The 17,572-nt window shown below is 54.2% G+C and overlaps 7 protein-coding genes across 9 annotated transcripts; 3 read left to right on the top strand and 4 right to left on the bottom strand.

Annotated features, from left to right (window-relative positions):
* Positions 1–67: 67 nt before the first annotated feature.
* On the top strand, positions 68–1,255 carry JDV02_010427 (uncharacterized protein; the record flags this gene model as incomplete). Its single annotated transcript, XM_047992168.1, has 1 exon — positions 68–1,255. The coding sequence occupies one exon, from the start codon at positions 68–70 to the stop codon at positions 1,253–1,255; it is 1,188 nt and encodes a 395-aa protein (XP_047848181.1).
* A 1,343-nt stretch (positions 1,256–2,598) lies between these two features.
* On the top strand, positions 2,599–4,718 carry JDV02_010426 (uncharacterized protein). 2 transcript variants are annotated; one of them, XM_047992166.1, is made up of 3 exons: positions 2,599–2,912; positions 2,963–3,969; positions 4,042–4,718. In XM_047992166.1, exons 1-3 carry the CDS (start codon positions 2,673–2,675, stop codon positions 4,472–4,474), a joined length of 1,680 nt encoding a protein of 559 aa, XP_047848179.1. In that variant the 5' UTR covers positions 2,599–2,672; the 3' UTR covers positions 4,475–4,718. The 2 variants fall into 2 exon arrangements, with proteins under 2 accessions (XP_047848179.1, XP_047848180.1); XM_047992167.1 differs by having other exon boundaries at positions 2,963–4,718.
* Positions 4,511–6,240, bottom strand: JDV02_010425 (uncharacterized protein). The gene has a single exon (XM_047992165.1). It carries the CDS (start codon positions 6,203–6,205, stop codon positions 4,634–4,636), a length of 1,572 nt encoding a protein of 523 aa, XP_047848178.1. The 5' UTR covers positions 6,206–6,240; the 3' UTR covers positions 4,511–4,633.
* Positions 6,241–8,631: 2,391 nt separating this feature from the next.
* Positions 8,632–10,500, bottom strand: JDV02_010424 (uncharacterized protein). The gene is made up of 4 exons (XM_047992164.1): positions 10,026–10,500; positions 9,655–9,965; positions 9,456–9,586; positions 8,632–9,399 (listed from the first exon to the last, which is right to left on the bottom strand). The coding sequence occupies exons 1-4, from the start codon at positions 10,342–10,344 to the stop codon at positions 8,685–8,687; spliced, it is 1,476 nt and encodes a 491-aa protein (XP_047848177.1). The 5' UTR covers positions 10,345–10,500; the 3' UTR covers positions 8,632–8,684.
* A 519-nt stretch (positions 10,501–11,019) lies between these two features.
* On the bottom strand, positions 11,020–11,871 carry JDV02_010423 (uncharacterized protein; the record flags this gene model as incomplete). The annotated part of the gene is made up of 1 exon (XM_047992163.1): positions 11,020–11,871. One exon carries the CDS (start codon positions 11,869–11,871, stop codon positions 11,020–11,022), a length of 852 nt encoding a protein of 283 aa, XP_047848176.1.
* Positions 11,872–14,413: 2,542 nt separating this feature from the next.
* Positions 14,414–15,026, top strand: PLB1_4 (Lysophospholipase). Its single transcript, XM_047992162.1, has one exon. The coding sequence runs from the start codon at positions 14,616–14,618 to the stop codon at positions 15,021–15,023; it is 408 nt and encodes a 135-aa protein (XP_047848175.1). The 5' UTR covers positions 14,414–14,615; the 3' UTR covers positions 15,024–15,026.
* A 142-nt stretch (positions 15,027–15,168) lies between these two features.
* JDV02_010421 (uncharacterized protein) lies at positions 15,169–17,397 on the bottom strand. 2 transcript variants are annotated; one of them, XM_047992161.1, is made up of 4 exons: positions 16,824–17,397; positions 16,696–16,773; positions 15,359–16,618; positions 15,169–15,295 (listed from the first exon to the last, which is right to left on the bottom strand). In XM_047992161.1, the coding sequence occupies exons 1-4, from the start codon at positions 17,215–17,217 to the stop codon at positions 15,222–15,224; spliced, it is 1,806 nt and encodes a 601-aa protein (XP_047848174.1). In that variant the 5' UTR covers positions 17,218–17,397; the 3' UTR covers positions 15,169–15,221. The 2 variants fall into 2 exon arrangements, with proteins under 2 accessions (XP_047848174.1, XP_047848173.1); XM_047992160.1 differs by having other exon boundaries at positions 15,169–16,618.
* Positions 17,398–17,572: the final 175 nt, after the last annotated feature.

Below are 17,572 nucleotides of genomic sequence, written 5' to 3'. Positions count from 1 at the left end.
TGCTTCAGCTGAGCCCAGTCTTCCCCAAAGGGAAGAAAGACCCCAGATGTCAGCGCTCCACTACGCCATGGATCGCGGGGACGCGTTGATGATCAGGCTCCTGGTCGATGAAGGTGCGGACGTGGAGCCGTCAGACACTGATCCACGCTTTCGGCCCGGGGCCCGCCGCCGAGGACCTCTCGGCCGCGCAGTAGAACGACGCCAGGAGGACATTGCCATGATATTGCTGGATGCTGGCGCCAAGCCGGGGCGGTATACCCTATGCGGCAAGAGTATGCTCCATGTCGCTCTTTTGATGAAAAGCATGACCCTCGCCACTCGACTTCTGGAGAAAGGAGCGAGTCCTCACGATTCGGGAAAATCTGACCTGAGTCCGCTCATGGTCGCTGCCCAGCTGGGCTCCCTAGACTTGGTAAAGCTTCTCCTGAGCTACGGCGCCTACGTTGAACAGGTCACCGCGAATGGATCCGTCATGAGCCATGCCGTGGCATCCGGGAATGTGGACTTGGTTGACTATTTGATCAAATGGAAATTCCCTGCAGACGACGTACGAGCAAGTCTCGCGCGAGAGGCATTAAACCACAAGAAGTACGATGTGTTTCAGTGTCTTGTCAAGGGTGGGGTTGTTGTTGATATCGGAGGATCCGAGGGCCGTGAGTTACTCTCCCTTGCCACACGACAGGGGCTGTCGAAATACGTCGCGCTGCTGGTCGAGTCAGGAGCTAGGCTCAGCACGCATAGTAACGGGGCGACCACGCCACTCATGGTCCTGGCGCAAGCTGGCTACTATAATCTCACGAAGAAACTTTTGGATGAGGGGGACCCCACAGAGTATACGGACAAAATGGGCCGAACAGCGCTTTTCCTGGCCGTTAAGAGCATGGCTGCCATGGATGACGTGTGCAAGACCGTTGCAGCCCTGCTAGACGCCGGGGCCAATCCAGACATCGTGTCGCAGGGCGGAGAAACGCTTCTGTCCCAAGTCATGTATGTCAAGCGTCTGAAGATTGCAGAAATCCTCCTCTCTCATGGGGCAAACATCGAGATCAAAAACAACAAGGGGCGGACGACGCTTTCACTCGCGGCAAGTCGGGGTAACAAGCAAGTGATCAAGTTCTTTCTTGATCACGGCGCCGATCCGACGACTGTCTTCCACCGGAGGTTTACGCCGTTGCGCTGGTTTTCTAGTCGCCAGAGGGGGACTCGTGAGCTGCTCGAGAACAGCGCCGCGAGATGGAACAAGAGAGTTATATAGGCCATGATGGAAAATCTGGATTCAGATGACGTTGTTGCGACGATTAAAGATAGCTGAGGATCTCATGGTTGGGTTGTGTGTTGGCTGATGAGATGTTTGGGACTAGACATGCTTGTCGAGGAAATGGAGAGCCTTCGCGACAGTCCTGCCTTCGGCGTCATTGCACGTGCGTTTTCCCAGCTAAGCCAAAGACTTCATATCGCAGATGTAAAAAGTCCTTGGGGCAGTGCCGGCGGAATCTGAAGTCGAAGGCCGTTCCTGTTTATGTAGGTGCTGTGTATGGAGGCATTGAGTCCACAAGCTGGTGCAAGGGCAACCCGATCAAAACTTGAAGATTGAGAGAGAATACAGGAAGACATAGGGGGTGATGGTGGATATATGTAGCTAATAAGAACTCTGGATATTAACGGTGCAGAATTTTGAGGACACATGCGGTAAGTGAGAAATTTGAAGCCATTTGTAGTCGTGTGTCAGGAGCATGGGTAAACGCCTGACACAGAGATCACATTGACAGTCTGTTCAGTTGACAGAGGAGACGACTTGTATCGACAATGTATACAAGTGAGTTATAGTTACCTTTCCCGCGGCGAAGCGCAAGTGGCGAAACGCCGTGAAGCGGGGGCGTTTGCAACCATGGGTGATTGTCGAATATGTAAGGTGTAGCTTCTTCTCTGCCTTCCAAACAGTTTCTGCTTAGATCCTACCTCCTTGCAGCAGTGCTCTCTGACTAGTCGATTGAGCTCGAAGCTCACCCTTGGAGAACATTTTACGCAACCTTACTGGAGTATCGCCACCCTAAAGAGGCTCGAATTGGTCGACCAAAAGCATGGACTCGCTAGGGTGCTAGGGCGAAGTATCTGCGAAGCAGATCATGCCCGCAAAGGACAGCGACGGCAGATGCACGCCACTCCAGTGAGGCTTTGAAGGAATTGGTAGTTCAATGCGAACTGAATGGAGCTGCTGGTTATGACGGGGAAATTTTGTCGACGTGACGCCCTTTTGGTGCGTCAGGACAGCCGGGCCGCTCCATCACTGTTGAGCACGTTTGAAGTGTAGGATTGAGTATAGCTGGCGAAAACGTCAAAATGTAGGACGTTTGGTCTCGTCTCGACTGTGCGCATCACGGATCGGGTACCCTTAAAGCTTGTAGCCGCATCAGAGACAGGGCCTCGGGCGTTGCCGATCTAGGAAGCTCAGATTATTCAATAGCTAAACGATGTCTTGTGCCAGTGGGTAGCGCTGACGTACTGACGCAAGGCCCGTAGCAATGTCGCACTTCTTGAGCGGATTCGATAACTACAAAAGCGACGAACCCCTCCTCTCCTGCGACATTGGGCCGCAAACTGCTCAACTCCAGCAAATACACTTACACTGGCCTGCGAACTGGAGACCTGCGTCGTCGTGTCGCCGATATAAGATGAGAACGATCCAATTGCTGCGCGCCGTTGGCGTTGCTGCCGCTCTGACAGTAAACGATGAGGCACCAAACGGCCAGAAGCCGATGGGCGAGGCGATTGCGCATGGTGTCGGCGCGGCGCTACGACCTCAGGACCCATTCACGGACGAATTTCTAGCTTTCGCAGAGGATATCATGGAGCAGTGGAAGGTTCTTGGAATGTCAATCGCCGTGGTCGACGGAGATGAGGTGTTTGCCAAGGTATGATCAGGGCACGTCGAGCGTGCATCCGGTTTCTGATTCAGAACAAGGGCTTTGGTTTGGCAACTTTGCCAGAGGCGCCAGCAACGCCGGGGACGCCAGCGACACCAGAGACGCTCTATTATGTTGGGTCAACGGCCAAGGCACAAACTGCTGCAACGCTCGCACAACTCATCGACTCTAAAGCCTACCCAGAGGTCTCTCTCGGCTGGAAGACGCCGATATCCTCCATCATCCGCGATGATTTTATCCTGCAGGATGAATGGGCTACCAACCACATCACACTTGAAGACGCTGCCAGCCATCGTACCGGCCTGCCGCGTCATGACAACTCCTGGCACGAGACACGTAACGGCAATGCGTCGACTGTCCAGGACACTGTACGCAATTTGCGGAACCTACCTCTAGGAGTAGAGCCGAGAGTTGAGTGGCACTACTGCAATTTGATGTATGTGATGCTGTCATATGTTATCGAGACGTTGACGGGCAGATGGCTGGGCGACGTTCTACGGGACACGATCTGGAAGCCACTTGGTATGGATACGACGTACCTGAATTTGCAAGAGGCGCGCAGAGGCCCGGCTCATCTTGCCTCGGCCTACATCTGGAGAGAAGGCGAGAAGACATACGAAAAGCTTCAGTACCCACCTGCCAGAGTCATGGGCGGCGCAGGCGGGATCATTTCCAATGTCCTCGACTACGCTAAGTGGATTCAGTGTCTGATTAACGAGTCCGAGCCGTTCTCTCAGGCGGTTCACAAAGACATTCGCACCCCGAGGATGATAAGCGATGCGGAGCCGAGCTTGACGTCCGACGTACAGCTCTACGGACTAGCTTGGACACGCACAACGATCCATGGCGAGGTCGCCTATTGGCACGACGGATCAACACTCACATTTGGCGCAGAGGTGTACTGGTTCCCAAATCTCAAATACGGCATCGTCGCCTTTGCGAACGGGGCGCTGGGCTCCAATCCCGCCGAGCAGGTCTTGGTGCACCGTCTCCTCGAGGACAGACTGAGCGTCCCGGCGAGTCAGCGAGCTGACCTCAACAAAAGGTGGGATGGGACTCAGATACATGTAGTGCCCGTGATGATGCAAAATTACTGACAACTGAACTTGACGTGCAGTCTCAAGGAAAAGTCCGCTAAGTCGCGGCACGACATCCAAAACATGGAAAACATACTATTCCCCAATCGCCCCAAGAAGCCTTTGCCACCCACGCTGTCGCCTAGCGAGTTGCTTGGATCGTACTATGACGAGGGATACGGCACCGTCACTTTCTTCGAGGAGCCACACCCGGAGAAGCAGGGCGAGACTCTATTGGTGGCGAACAGGACGGAGTTGCTTTGGTCCCAACAGTGGCGGCTGCAGCACGTTTCTGGTGATTTCTGGGCGGTCCAAAATAAGCTCCTCTTCTGTCGCATGAACGTGCCTCTGGAGTTCTTTGCAGGTGAATTCAAGTTTGGAGTCGATGGTAAAGTCGCAGCGTTCGAGGCGGATTTTGGGAGTCGGCCAGGCCAAATCAGCGAAGGGCGGATACTATTTAAGAAGGTCAAGTAATGGAGGCGCAATTGGTGTATACGAGGGCTACCATGTAGACGGAGAGGCTGGGCCTTGAGAAAAAAAACTCTGGTAATTGTAGCATCGACACGGGGCTAGACGTGAAGTTGATGTCTAGCAATGTGGCTCATCAAACTCGACTCGTTTCGTACACAAACGCTAGGCGTCCAGCTGCAAAACGTTGCCACCGGTTGTAGTAGGCCCCTGGTATCCCTTCCTCGCCTTAAAAAGCCAAAACGCGGTTACAAATATGGTCAGCCCGCCCCAAATCAGGCTTGCATAGTTCATGCTCTGCGCATTGGTGGGCAGTGAGGCGGGGAAGCAGTACACCACTGCCCAGCCGAGCATGTACAGACAAGATATGCCATTAACAACGAACCCGATAACTCCTGTCATCTTAAACGGTCCGTATGTAATGTTCTTCCGGCCGGTGAGCAAATTGGGCAGGATGCATGCCAGATATGAGCTGCTCGAAAGGAGTATGAAGCTGCCGACAAAGGCATTGAACGCCGTCGTGCTGCCAACATAGATAACGCCCAGAAGCGTGATCAAGCAGGCAGATAGAAAGGTCGTCACCACGGGGATTTGGAGCCCTTGGTTGACGCGTCCAAGCTTCGATGGCCAGGGCGTTGCGCCATCGCGCGCAAGTGTCCACAGCGTGCGACCGCATGTGATGTGCAGGCCAACTACCGTGAGGCCGATGCAGATCATGATGAGGGACAGTAGTCCGCACGCGCCCGAGCCAGAGCCTGTAGCCTGTCGGTAAATCTCCGCGATCGGATAAGCAGACGTGAAAAGAAGATCGTAGTCGTTGATGGCGTATAGCACGGCGATCAAGTATGCGAGGCCCGTGACGAACCCAATGGACACCTGCAGGCCAAGGGCCACGGGGACGTTGCGCTCGGGGCGAGGAATCTCCTCGGCCAGGTGCGTGACTGCGTCAACGGCGCCGACACTGTAGGCGCCGTTTAGCATGCCGGCAACGAAAACGAAGCCGTTCGGGTATCCAATAGCGGCGGACCAGTCCGACCAGACAAACGATGACGAGGCGTGACTCGAGGGCATGACCGTGACGACGACGATGGTGATGATGAAGAAGGCCAGGATAGCAAAGACGCCGAAATTGTTGAGCGCAGGCATCGCTTTGTTGCCGAAGCAGACGGCCGCGCAAGACACCCACGTGAAGATGACATAGACGACGAAGACATGCCAGGCCTCGGCCACAAACTCGGGGTGCATGACGGCGTACATCTGTATGATGGTATTCCCGAAGATGCTCGTCATGCTCGCCGCGCCGAGGATCCAAGCAAAGTAGTTCCACCAGCCGGCGAAGAAGCCCAGCGGGCGGCCCCATCGCCGGCTGCCGGGCGTGACGGACGCCCAGTGGTAGACGCCCGCCGACGAGGGGATCGCGCTGGCGAGCTCCGCGATCGAGGCGGCGACGTTCCAGTAGCAGACGGAGACGGCGATGAACTCGTACAAGACGCCCGGCGGGCCGCCGTTGAAGATGGCGACGAGGATGGACCCCCCGATGGCGGGCCACACATTACCGACCACGAGGCCGATGCCCGCGAGGGAGAGGAGGCTGAAGGACTGGCGGAGCTCCTGGACGTGGCCCGAAGCGTTCAACCGAGCGCATTCATCGTCGACAACTTGAGGCGCGTCGCGCTCGGCGGTGGCAGCAGCATCCATGTCGTCGGTAGCTGCCGACTTCTCCTCAAGTCCGGACATGGTGATGGGCGTCCTTCAGTTGGCCAAGACGAGAGAGAGAAGGAGGAGCGAGCTCTGCAAAAGAAGACGAGAGATTCCAGGGCGCCATCCTGGATAATAAAGAGTCAGTTCATCCTACACCTACGCACCTCTAGCGTCAGAGTCCACTCCAGGCCCCTCCGTTGACCCCCTGGAGATCGCTCCGGTTGTTGAACCGTTTTCGTGATTGGGCTGCCCCCATGCTGCGCCGCCGGATCAGCGCTTGCTTGGAACACCCTGGCCCACTAGAAGAGTTGAAAATGATAGCGGATCGACCCCAATTCCACATCTGGGGAGTGCCTCCGCATTTCCTTGCCCCTCAGGCGGCTCACCGTACTCCGCAGATAAGGGGAACTCTGCATCTTAGAAACCCCAATCGTCGTCGATCGAACCCCGAGCTACGACTGGGACTTGCGCTGGTGAATTTGTTCAGTCTCTCTTTTGGACAGTTGATAGTCAAATTTTAGGCGACCAGCTTCCTGACTTTGACGCCTGCTACATTTTGTTCCCCCACTGTGATTGAACGGCTTGGAGCGACGTACTTGCTCAAGTCGTTTGCAGGTACTTCGTACTGCTGGGATGATGGGAAGGGTTACATTCGCCTGCGTTGTAACAGCCGCCGGTTTTGCAATTGGTATGAGGATCCAAGAATTTGATGGTCAACCATGTCGCTGTAAGAGTCGACACCATATATGTAATTTGGCTGTATCCGAGGCTAGCATTTGACATTTTTTCCCATCCTCTCTCCCGCGGGACCCATAAACAATTCAGCCCTGTCTTAACGAAGGTGTGGAGTCTCCAGTCTTGGCATCCGTATTTTCCTAATCGGGAAGACTCCGTAGCTTCGTCACCACGGCACAGGGCTCGCAACGGTACGGCTGGACGCGTGTTTGAGCAAAGGCGCAACGTGACTTGGGTAGTTTTTGTTGACTACAAATACACTGGGAGAGTTTCTCTGTAGCCCCGGACGTTCTCTCCTTTTCTACCTCTCTGAAAGCTATAGTCTTGTCCAACTGCCTGCCCTTGCTTATTACAGAGCGACATGGCCCATGGCGAGCCGAGTACGCGCACATTCCTCGTATCAACCGCGATGTTCTCTAACAATCGGTCACAGTCCTATACAGCTTATACATCTATGCCCCTAATAAAGTGGCCCCTATTATATTTGCGATACTTTACGCAGTATCTGCAGGCCTCTTTATCTGGTCAGCAATGTACGAACAAGTGCCGTCGCTATAGTACGAGTAATAAAATGCTGACCCGCGTCTTAAGTCGCTATAGGTCGCTGAAACTGACATGGCTTCATTTGGTCTCGGCGTGTCTCTTCAGCTTGGGGTACGCGCTGCGCGAATATGGCGCCCATCATTATCTGTATAGGGAGGACAGCAGCACGCCGTTGATCGTCTTCGTCCTCAGCCAGGTCTTCATCTACGTGTGCCCGTAAGTAGCATACCCACGATATGATGTGTGGTACATTGCTGAATGAGTAGGCCCCTTCTGGAGCTCGCCAACTACCATGTTCTCGGCCGAGTATTTTACTACGTACCATACCATGCGCCCATTCCCGCCGACAAAGTTCTCCGCATATTCGGTGGCCTCATGGCGATAGTAGAGCTCCTCAATGCTTTAGGAGTCGCATTGGCCTCCAACCCGTCGGCGGATCCGGCACAGCAATCTCTCGGCGGCAACCTGACCATCTCCGCGCTTAGCATCCAGCTCGCTGTCATCTTGGTGTTTGTCTGCCTGGCGGGAATCTTTCATTGGCGCTGCATTCGGGCAGGAATAAGCTCTGCGAACATCAAAACCATTCTCTTGGCGTTGTACGCCAGCATGTTGTTCATATTCCTGCGCTGCATTTATCGGCTCGTGGAGCACATTGGCCCAACCAACAAAGACTTGACCAACATGGATGAATTGCGCAAACTCAGCCCTCTTTTTCGATATGAAGTTTATTTTTACATCTTTGAGGCAACTTTCATGCTGATCAACTCGGCCCTTTGGAGCGTTTGGAATCCTCAGCGGCTATTACCCACGGACTACCATGTATACTTGGGGCCGGACGGAACTCAGGTTGTGGGCGAAAAGTCCGTCGACGACCGCGCATCTTGGGCCAAAGCTGGGCATGTCTTGACTTTTGGGCTTTTGTTTCCAAGAAACAGGGTCAATCACTTGACACACGAGCTCCAAGAGCGCTCTAACACAACGCATAGAGCCTAGCACGCCATGAGTTTCGGGGGTTCACCTGTGTTGCCAGGGTATGGACTTGGGAGGTATGTAAGTACTTTATTGTAAAAGGCCCATTTGGGTGCAGGGCGTGAAAAGTAAGTACGAAGAACCAAGCATATAGACGCACTACTTATATAGCTACATTACGTCAAACGTCATCTCACCGACCGCCTGCAGACGCAAAGCCACTGAATAAAGCCCATCAAGGTGGCTGGAACCTTGGAAGCCTAGAAATTCATAATGAAGCTATTAGTTGGCGGGTATCTACGGCGAGTTGCATGGTAAAGACATATGGCCTGTCGAAACAGGCATCCCAGCAATTTTCCCCGGACGCCCAGAACCTCTCAAGAACGCTCTTTGCTATAAGTGGTGAGCAGGTACCCATACTGGTGCTCAAGCCCGTCAGTTCATGAGATACATAACCACGCATCACTATGTCGTTTTTAGCCTGCACGCCCAGTGTGACAAGTGGCCAGAGCATGAACCTGTTGATCCCGCGATGGGATAATGCCCCCTTCAGCGCTCGCTGGAGGGCACGGCCGGTCGAAGCGCAGAAGCTTTGCAATGTGGACTTTTTGGGGAATACCGACGAGCTTTGCAGCGATAATATGCAGTACAGCCCCGCGGCGGCTTGATAGGTGTTACCGACAAGAGTCCATATGTCTTGAGTCGAGTGTTTGGAGCCCGCCCATTTCTCAGGCGAAAAGTCTCGTATACGCTGAAAAGTTTCACCGGCGGTCTGTGAAAGGCTCGCGATTTTTCCATGCCTTGCGACATGCCACCGGAGGTGATTGATCCTTATAATCTCCGCAAATAATAGTGGTGGACATAGGTGAAAAGGCGACGTGCCGTTATTGTACTGATCCAGCATCATGGGCACGGATTTGAGGTGTAAATCGGCCATGGAGATGTCAGAGGCCGGACCCGTCGTGTTTCCGAATACAGCGACACTAAATGAATTAGTAGGTAGTACTGGCTGACATCTCAACATATTCGTTGTACGTACAACCACACGCTCAGGAGCAAAGGCTGTAGAACCTTTGAACGGACCAAGGTCGGATATCCACCGCGTAGATTTACAATCTTGTGAATGCCCTCCAAGTGCCATCGCCAGCCAAGTGATGCATTGTGTTGGACCTAGTTTCCAGTTAGTACCGTGCATGCCTATTCAGCTGCCCTTCCTTCTGGCGGCGAGGAGCACTTGCATCTACCAACAAAAGAGTAACGACACCTGCGAGGACCACGTCGTCGGTATTATGCTGGGTTTCGCCGAGCTGCTCGCTCAGTGAGCGGATGGCTATGCCGCGATAGTGATAGAACCTTTCCGCTAAGCGCATCGACTGGTGGTGCCGCAATTGGTTCATCCGGTGATTTAACGTCATGCACACCATACCAAACTGCAGATAGCTCGGTGACCTGACAGCCTGCTGGAGGATTGTGGGGGTAATGGAGTACACCTGCGGGTTGTGTCCAAGCTGGGTGATGGGTAGCAAGTCTCGGTAGATGCATTCATTAACTGTATCGACAGGCGGTTAGATTCGGCCTCTGCGCCTCTTATCTGTGTTTCATTACTTGCAGTATTGTGCCGCCTGAGCTAGATGATCAATCTCGCTCGTCAATACTGGCGGGGGCGTCATAGCATGGTTTGCGTGTACGAGCTCTCCTGTGGCCTTGTTTGTGTCTAAGTGCGCATTTCCAGAGGAAGCCTTAGTGCTCCGGCGACCACGAGAGGAGACCTTTCCTGGCTCTACCCATCTGAGCCTGGTCGGCTTGATGGGCCCGTATCCCGGACATGCTATTCCGGAAGAAATGCATCTATTGCATGCGGGTTCCGCTGAGTCGCAGACGAGGTAGCGTCGCCGACATTCCCAGCAGTGCCGCTTGCGACCGTCCATTGTCGACACGCAGGCCTTTGGGAACTCGCTGACCTACGTGGGCGTGTCCGTGTTGTGCGTATATAGAAGAGTCGTGCACATAGCAACACTGAGGGTCTTGTGGAAGACACATCTGTGCATTCATATGCGATGGCCTCGGTCGGTCGTGATGCTGCGAGAGGATCGTTGCCACAGAGTAGGCAGGGCGGGGCTTCAATGCCGCGCGTTCAATCTGTCTATCAGATTCAGGAATCGGGAGTCACAAGCTTGTTTTAATTGCCCCACTGCATGCCGGCGATTGCCTATACGAGCTTCTGAAGTTCTGAGCATCAGACACGGCGTACCGTGCACCAGCATGTTGCACATGTAACAATGACCAACTGGGCCTTTATTGTGAAAGATCAAGGGGCCGTATAAGACTGAAAGTGCCTCCAGGCTCACATTTGTGGCTCATTGTACGCTGCACGTTGAAGTGAGAGCGATTGGCGTTTATTTCAATCTTAGCTGTTACATGTACTTTTTGGTACTGACAGGGACTTGGGCGGCGGCTGTTCGCAAGAGTTCCCAGCCAATGCAACTATATACATGACCAACTCACGTTTCCTGATACGCAGGGAAGATGATCACATGTAAAGAAACCTGAAGATGAAGAAAATGAGGTTAAATCCAGCCATCGCGGACCTCGGAGCTGAACCCCTAGGCCGTTGTTGCTCTCAGTAGCGGTCGCGCGTACCACGACACGATTGCAAACGCACTCAACAACATGCTTCCACCAGTAAACGACACAATCCCGGCATACTTCAGCATCCCATACATGTCATCGGATCTCGCGTTTGCCATCAAACCTCCGCTGATCGGCCCCGCCAGGACGTTGCCGATGCCCTTGCCAAAGTTGAACGTGCCGAAGATCATGGGCATGGCCGACGGATTGTGACTCACCGCCGTGCTCATCCGAGCCCAGAGCGCCGTGTACCCTCCGCCGAAGAAGCCGTACACGATGGCAAAGATAGCCAGCGGGGGGAGCGAGCGTCCCAGTCCCCAGAGCGTCAGCGCTGCCATCGCCGCCGCGGCCGTCGCGGCCGTCGCCAGGGCATTGATCGGTATGTTGCGATCAGACAAGAATCCGAACAGCAGCTGGCCTGCTGTCTGCGCGACGCTCATCAATGCCAAGAGCAAAGCACCTTGTCGGCTGCTGAGCCCAACCGAGGATGCGTAGGACGGTAGGTAGAGCGATGGGAAGAAGTATCCCAGCCCTTGCAGGACATTCGACACAGTGTAAACCCAGAAGAGAGGGTTTCGAAGAAACGTCCAATCCGTCCTCGCTGTTGTGCTGTGCTCCGAAACAGGGAGCCGGCCCTTGAGGAAAGGAATGAGGGGCCCGGTGAGCACGATGAGACCGACGCCAATGGCGCGCAAGGCGACCTTGTAGCCGTATCTGTCGAGCAACGTTTCGGCAATGATGGGCAGCACCGAGCCGGAGACACCAGAGGCGCTGCACAGAAGCCCGTACGCCATGCCGCGCCGAGTTACCCAATACTCGTTCACCATGCTGAGAATTGGGTAGTAGAAGATGAGGAAGCCGACTCCGTAGGCCACGCCTTGTGTCAGGATTAGCACCTCGAGTGTGGTTGCAAAGGACCCGATCAAGACGCCGGAGATGCAAAGAGGCCCTGGAATGCGTCAACCTTCAATCATCAACAGTCATCAAGCCTTACACGGCGGGCACAAACATCCGACCCAAATCATCTGCCGCTGGTACTTTTGGTACCTCTTGATCAGCGGCATGATGAACGGCGCTCCGAGGTACGAGACACCCGAGGCAACTGTGCCAACCACGGAGATGTATCGGTTGTCTGCAAATTGTGGAAGCTTGGAGTAGTAGTTCTGGAAGACGCCAAAAGAGAGCGGAAAGCCTGAGAAAGTCCTTTGTCAACGCCATGCACTGTTGACGAAGTGCAACAGGACGAGGAATGTGCCAATGGGTGCATCGCCGCAAGACCACCTACCCCAGAGCAAGGCTTCGAAAACAAACGCGGTGCCGAGAAGCTTCCAGGCAGCAGGGCCCCGATCCGTGGGATCTAACTGTTGCTCGCTTGGGCCAGAATGGTCGGCCGCTGCGTACTCATTGTCGCCTCCATCATAGATGGTGGGTCGTCGACCGCCAGCAATCGGCCTGTGTGAGGGATCGTCTAGCTCAATCCCGGCCATTAATGCGCTGTCTGAACGCTCAAGAAGAATTGAAGGGGATCAAAGAGGCTGAAGCAACCCGCCTGAATAACTTAATTGAGACGAAGGCTCTTGAAGTTGCTGGAGCTTCGGCGGTTTTATAGTCTGACAATCGGCCTGTACCGACAACCGAGGTTAGCCCTAGTGTCGCCGTTGCGGTTGTAATTGGGCAAGTTGGTTGGTTCCAACGTCATGCCATTCATAATCATGGCGAACCAGCGAGATCATCTCCTAATTATGTCGACTGACTAAAGTAGGGATATTAGAAGTCTCGCATTTTCGGGATCGAGGAAAGGGAAAGCGCTAGACACACCGTGCAGCTCGTCGCATTGGACTGGATGCCAGTGCCAGTGCGGCTGATGTGATGGGTGCAGGGGATCTTGTGGAAATAGTCCGATCCCCATCTCCGATCCTAGCTTGTTCTTACAAATGAATTGTGAAAAACCGTTGTCTATTTCTATTTTGGAACAGTTATTATGTGTCTCATACGTAAGGGGCAAGTAGGAAGTGTTGGGGCAACGTCGAGAATCGACTGAGGATGTTGGATGTGGCGAGACTTCAACAGTCGCGACATCGCCGTGATCGGACTCAGGTCTCACCGCTTTGGCCACAACTCCTACCCCCTTCAGGCTAGGTACTGCAATCTATCGGCCTCGGTGAAGAAGTTTGACACTAGTTATAGCAATTTGTTATGACCACAGCGCAGGTGTTGCGGCACTCCGACATCGGTCGCTGGGAGTGATGCGTCGCTGGGTAAACTCCAGCCGCCTAGCAGTCTCAGCTCCTCAATGATGATGCTATATCGCTTGTTCGAGGATCACTCGAGTATCTACCGGATAAAACATCCCTGGTAGCGCTCTGCACAGGCACCTTAAGCATTGTGGGATCACGCCCTCTGACTGGGCGACATGGAGCCAGTAATCTTCCACGTGCCTTTCAACTGAGAGAGAAACGATTATCGTCGCGTTTCTTTCAAGAGGATATATCGGTCTCTTATGGATTACTGTGCGCCTGTAGGTCAGACTAAGGGGTCATACCCGGACTTCAAAAGCAACAGCCTTCATAGTTGAGACGATCAGCTCACCGTATGTATCTGATATTGCCAGAATTTAACCCCTAGAACATGGCAAAAACACCGGACCTCATGAAACGGTCCATCAGCATTGGCTACCCGGTGTGCGTCGGCAACATTAGCGGCCTCACCGGTTCTTACATCTACTCTCACAGGGGGAGGCCTCTAGACATCCCTGCGGCTACGGCACATCGTTCCCTTCGCACTGGCGAGGCTTAGACCTGTAACGAAGTTGGGGATTCTCTTCGAGAGAGAGAAATGCCAAAAAGGTCACGATAATAGAGGAAGAGCTATGAGCGAGATACACAGACGAGGAGCCGGAGCGCAAGGGTGAGAAGAGCCCGCTGTTCAAGTACGTCTCGTAAGGAGCAACCCGAGAGAAGCAACCCGTGAGAACGCAACTGCATCTATAATCCTATTTGCACTCCTGAAATGCACGCCTGCAAGGTGGTTTGCATGCGGCTACACTCTCACTTCGAACTCTTTACAATTAGGCTATCTCGGTCCCCTTTCTCCTAACATGCAAATGGTGCAGGTCTCCAATTTCGACAAAGTTCCAGGCTCGCAAACTTTGGCGGCGGACAATATGCAGGTCCAACAATTTATTGCTGCTGGCTATTCAAGGGGTAGTCGCAAGCTGCGCGTGGCTCAGTCGACCGCGTGCATCCTGTTCGCGGAACGATTGAAGAAATGGCATGATGCGGCTGACCACGAAGCCCTAGACAAGCTTTATCGAGCCGTCCATATGATCTTCAGCTTGGTGTTCCTCGAATGTCAAGCTTGAGAATAAAGTTTCAAAGTCCCGTTGGGCGGGCCGAGACCATGCCACTCTGCGCCACCGTACTGACCGGCGTGTCGTTCCGTTCATTAGCGAGTAAACGGTTCACCCAGCTATAAACCAACGTCATCGTCATGCCACGCGCCGGCCTCCGATTTTCTGCATTTGACTCTAGGTTCCTGGAACCCCCAAAAAAAACCCCATCATCATTAAATCATGGCAGCCAGAGAACTTGTCGTCGTGGTGCTCAACCAGACCAATGAAGAACTCGTCATCGACAGCGGGTCCCTGCATCTCGAGCAAGGAGAGTGGATGACGGGCACTCCCGAATCGCATCCTCCGGAGGAGATTCGCGCTGGGGAGAGCGGTATGTGGCGCTGCAGGTCACCCCACGTGGGAGCCGGGACGGCCGGGTCAGTTAAATACCGAATCGCCGGGTATGGGCCCCGAGGCAAGCTCATGTTTTCTTGGGACGTCCGCTACGTGGGACCCAGCAAGTTCGGTCACGGAAGCGAGTCGGATGAGTTTACCGTTAGGGTTATGGGAGGAAGCGGACGACAGGCCGTTGCAGTATTTGTTGTCGGTATGCATAGCAAACCCTACAACTTACGGTGTTGTCGGTAGCAGCATGGGGCTAATCAAGTCACATAGAGCCAGTCAAGCTTTGACCCTCGGGCACTTCAACACGTGCGAGAAGTTTGCGGCCCAAAACTTACTTTGGCCTGCAAATACCAATCTGATTGATCTTCGCTAAGAAATAAGCTAATACCTTAAACACATCAACGTTGCTTCAAGCTAGCCTCTTGCAATAGAAACTTAATCCTATGCGTTCAAGTTGAGGGGTGAAACGCAAGAAAACGAGTTCAGCTGGGGCTCCTTGAACGCCTCAATCATCCCTGCGTCGAACAGCTGTCAAAAGGGGGTCCTTTTACGATCGCATGACCGTTGGGGGCACTCACCTTGCACCGCCGCATACATTCCCAACCCACACATCGAGAGAGATGCGAGAAAATAGATGACGTGCCAGATGTTGAGGGCGACTTGAAACGGGCCGCCGGCGCGGAAACCTCTCATCCAGCGTTGCAGCGTGGACCCGCTGCGTGTGACCCGGCCGGTGCTTGGGTCAAAGCCCTCGCCGATCTCGCCGCGGACGGCATGGCGCTGGATGTCGAACCCGAGCGCAAAGAGCGGGGGCAGCGTATACGTGAGGTTGAGCAGCGTAGAGGCCGACATGACACTGATGAAGCCGAAATAGTCGGGGATCGCGGCCGCAATGATGAACGCGGTCGACCACCAGAGCGGCACGATTGACGCGTATATGAGCTTCCCCTTCCTTGTGACCAGCGGCGGAGCGTTGAAGATGTCCAGTAGGATATTGTTGTATACGACCTTGATGCCAATATTGCCGTACAAACCAGCGGCAATCAGGCCAGCCACGAGAGAGATGCAGTTGCCGACTGTCTGCCAGGCATAGGTGCTCACGCCCTGGAAGCTTGGGTTGAAACTATACTGCCCTTGGAAATGGTAGACGAAGCATCCGTAGACGAGATATGCCGTGTAAATGAACAATTGGGCACCCCACATTGCCTTGAGAAAGTCCCTCGGCCGCTTCATCTCGGCCAGAAACTCCACGAACAGCTGAGCACCTGCATAGGCCAACACGCCCGACAGCAAGCCGTTGATGGAGCCGACCAAGCCGCCGGGGGGCAGGCCAGTGTAGTGCATGATGGGCGGGTAGTTGCCGTCCTTGTCGGGGGTGATTGTGCTCTTGTCCACGGCGCTCCCTGCGGATCCTAGGGTCGCAATCGCGTAATTGGGGGGCGAGTTGGCGATGACGCCCATGGAGATGAAGATGGTCAAGAGGTTCATCCAAATGGCGAGCGTGGCAACCCATCCGTATGCCTTGAGCGTCCGGATCTGTGTCAAGAAGAACCCTGCCACGACGAACAGGATCGGGCAGACGACATAGCAAAGCCGAAACTTTGAGATCTCGGATATGTTCTGGCCGAAGAGTATCGTGACTTGTCCCAGCAGGAGAAGCAGCGCAATTGCTTGCAGGAAGTTTGTGATGTGGCGGACGGTCGTGCCCCAGGTGCGGAACCCCAGGTCACCGTAGTTTCGGGCGGGAAACTCGTAACTGTCGATGCCGATAAACACCCTCCAGATGAGGTAGCCCGAGTATCCGGCGAAGAATCCGAAGATGGTATAGAAGGCGATACCTATTTAGCGTAAGCTGATGCCTAGACTTCGCAAAGCAGCACGGTACGTCGGCGTTGCGAAGAGTTGAGTCTCTTACCCGGACCCCATCCCAACGTGCCCAAGGAGAAAGCCACCGGGAAAGGACCCAAGACGTCCGTCGTAATCAAGTAGAAGCCTCCATCATGTTAGTGGCTCAAACATCTGCGGCGCGACAAGATCACTTACAGGCACCACCCGATGCCGTTCTAAAGGCGCGGCTTGCGTTGGTCCATTCCTCGTCGGTGATTTCAAGGCGGTTGGTACGGTTCGCCAGCTCTTCTTCCGTGGGCATGCGAGCCGCTGCGTGTGTGCTTGCATCGCCTTCTCCACTCGGAATCGTCTTCTTCTTCATCACGAGGCCCTTCCAGTTGGTCTTGGGAGCCTCGAGCGTCAACTCCTCCTCGCGCGTCTTCTTCGCATAGTAATGATATTCCTCGAATGTCACATCGGGATCGTGGGTTTTGCGCAACTGCGGCTTGACGTAATTGAAGAGCGCCGTTTCAGCCTTGGTGTTGCCGGGACGCTCAACCTTCTCTGACGAGCCGACGACAGGGTCCTCTTGCTTCGTAGCGCTATCCATTCTTACAGCGATTTACAACATGAAGAATCGTACAAACTTTGGACCGACGATGTCGCAGAGCTATCTAGCCTGGTTTGGGGCGAGCGCGACGGAGCGATTAGTTATAGCACAAAATTTCTTGTAGTCGCAGTGAGTGCCCAAAAGGGCAGGCGATCGCCTTCGACATCGCCATTCCTGAACCTTGTGCTGCTGTGAGACCTACAGGTGCCAAAGGGCCGTGGGGATTCTTCGCGAACGGGGGTGGCTTCGGGTGTAACGGCACACAAGTGCCAGTTATGACTGTGGAAGGGTCGCATCCCGTTGTCACGCCGAAGCGGCCGCCTGGAAGCTCCTCATAAGCTTATCTACCCTCGGT

Source organism: Purpureocillium takamizusanense, chromosome 12 (assembly GCF_022605165.1).
Source record: "Purpureocillium takamizusanense chromosome 12, complete sequence".
Taxonomy (NCBI): Eukaryota; Fungi; Ascomycota; class Sordariomycetes; order Hypocreales; family Ophiocordycipitaceae; genus Purpureocillium; species Purpureocillium takamizusanense.
The sequence above is the reverse complement of the archived record's forward strand: the minus strand, read 5'-3'. Positions and strand labels throughout refer to the sequence as shown.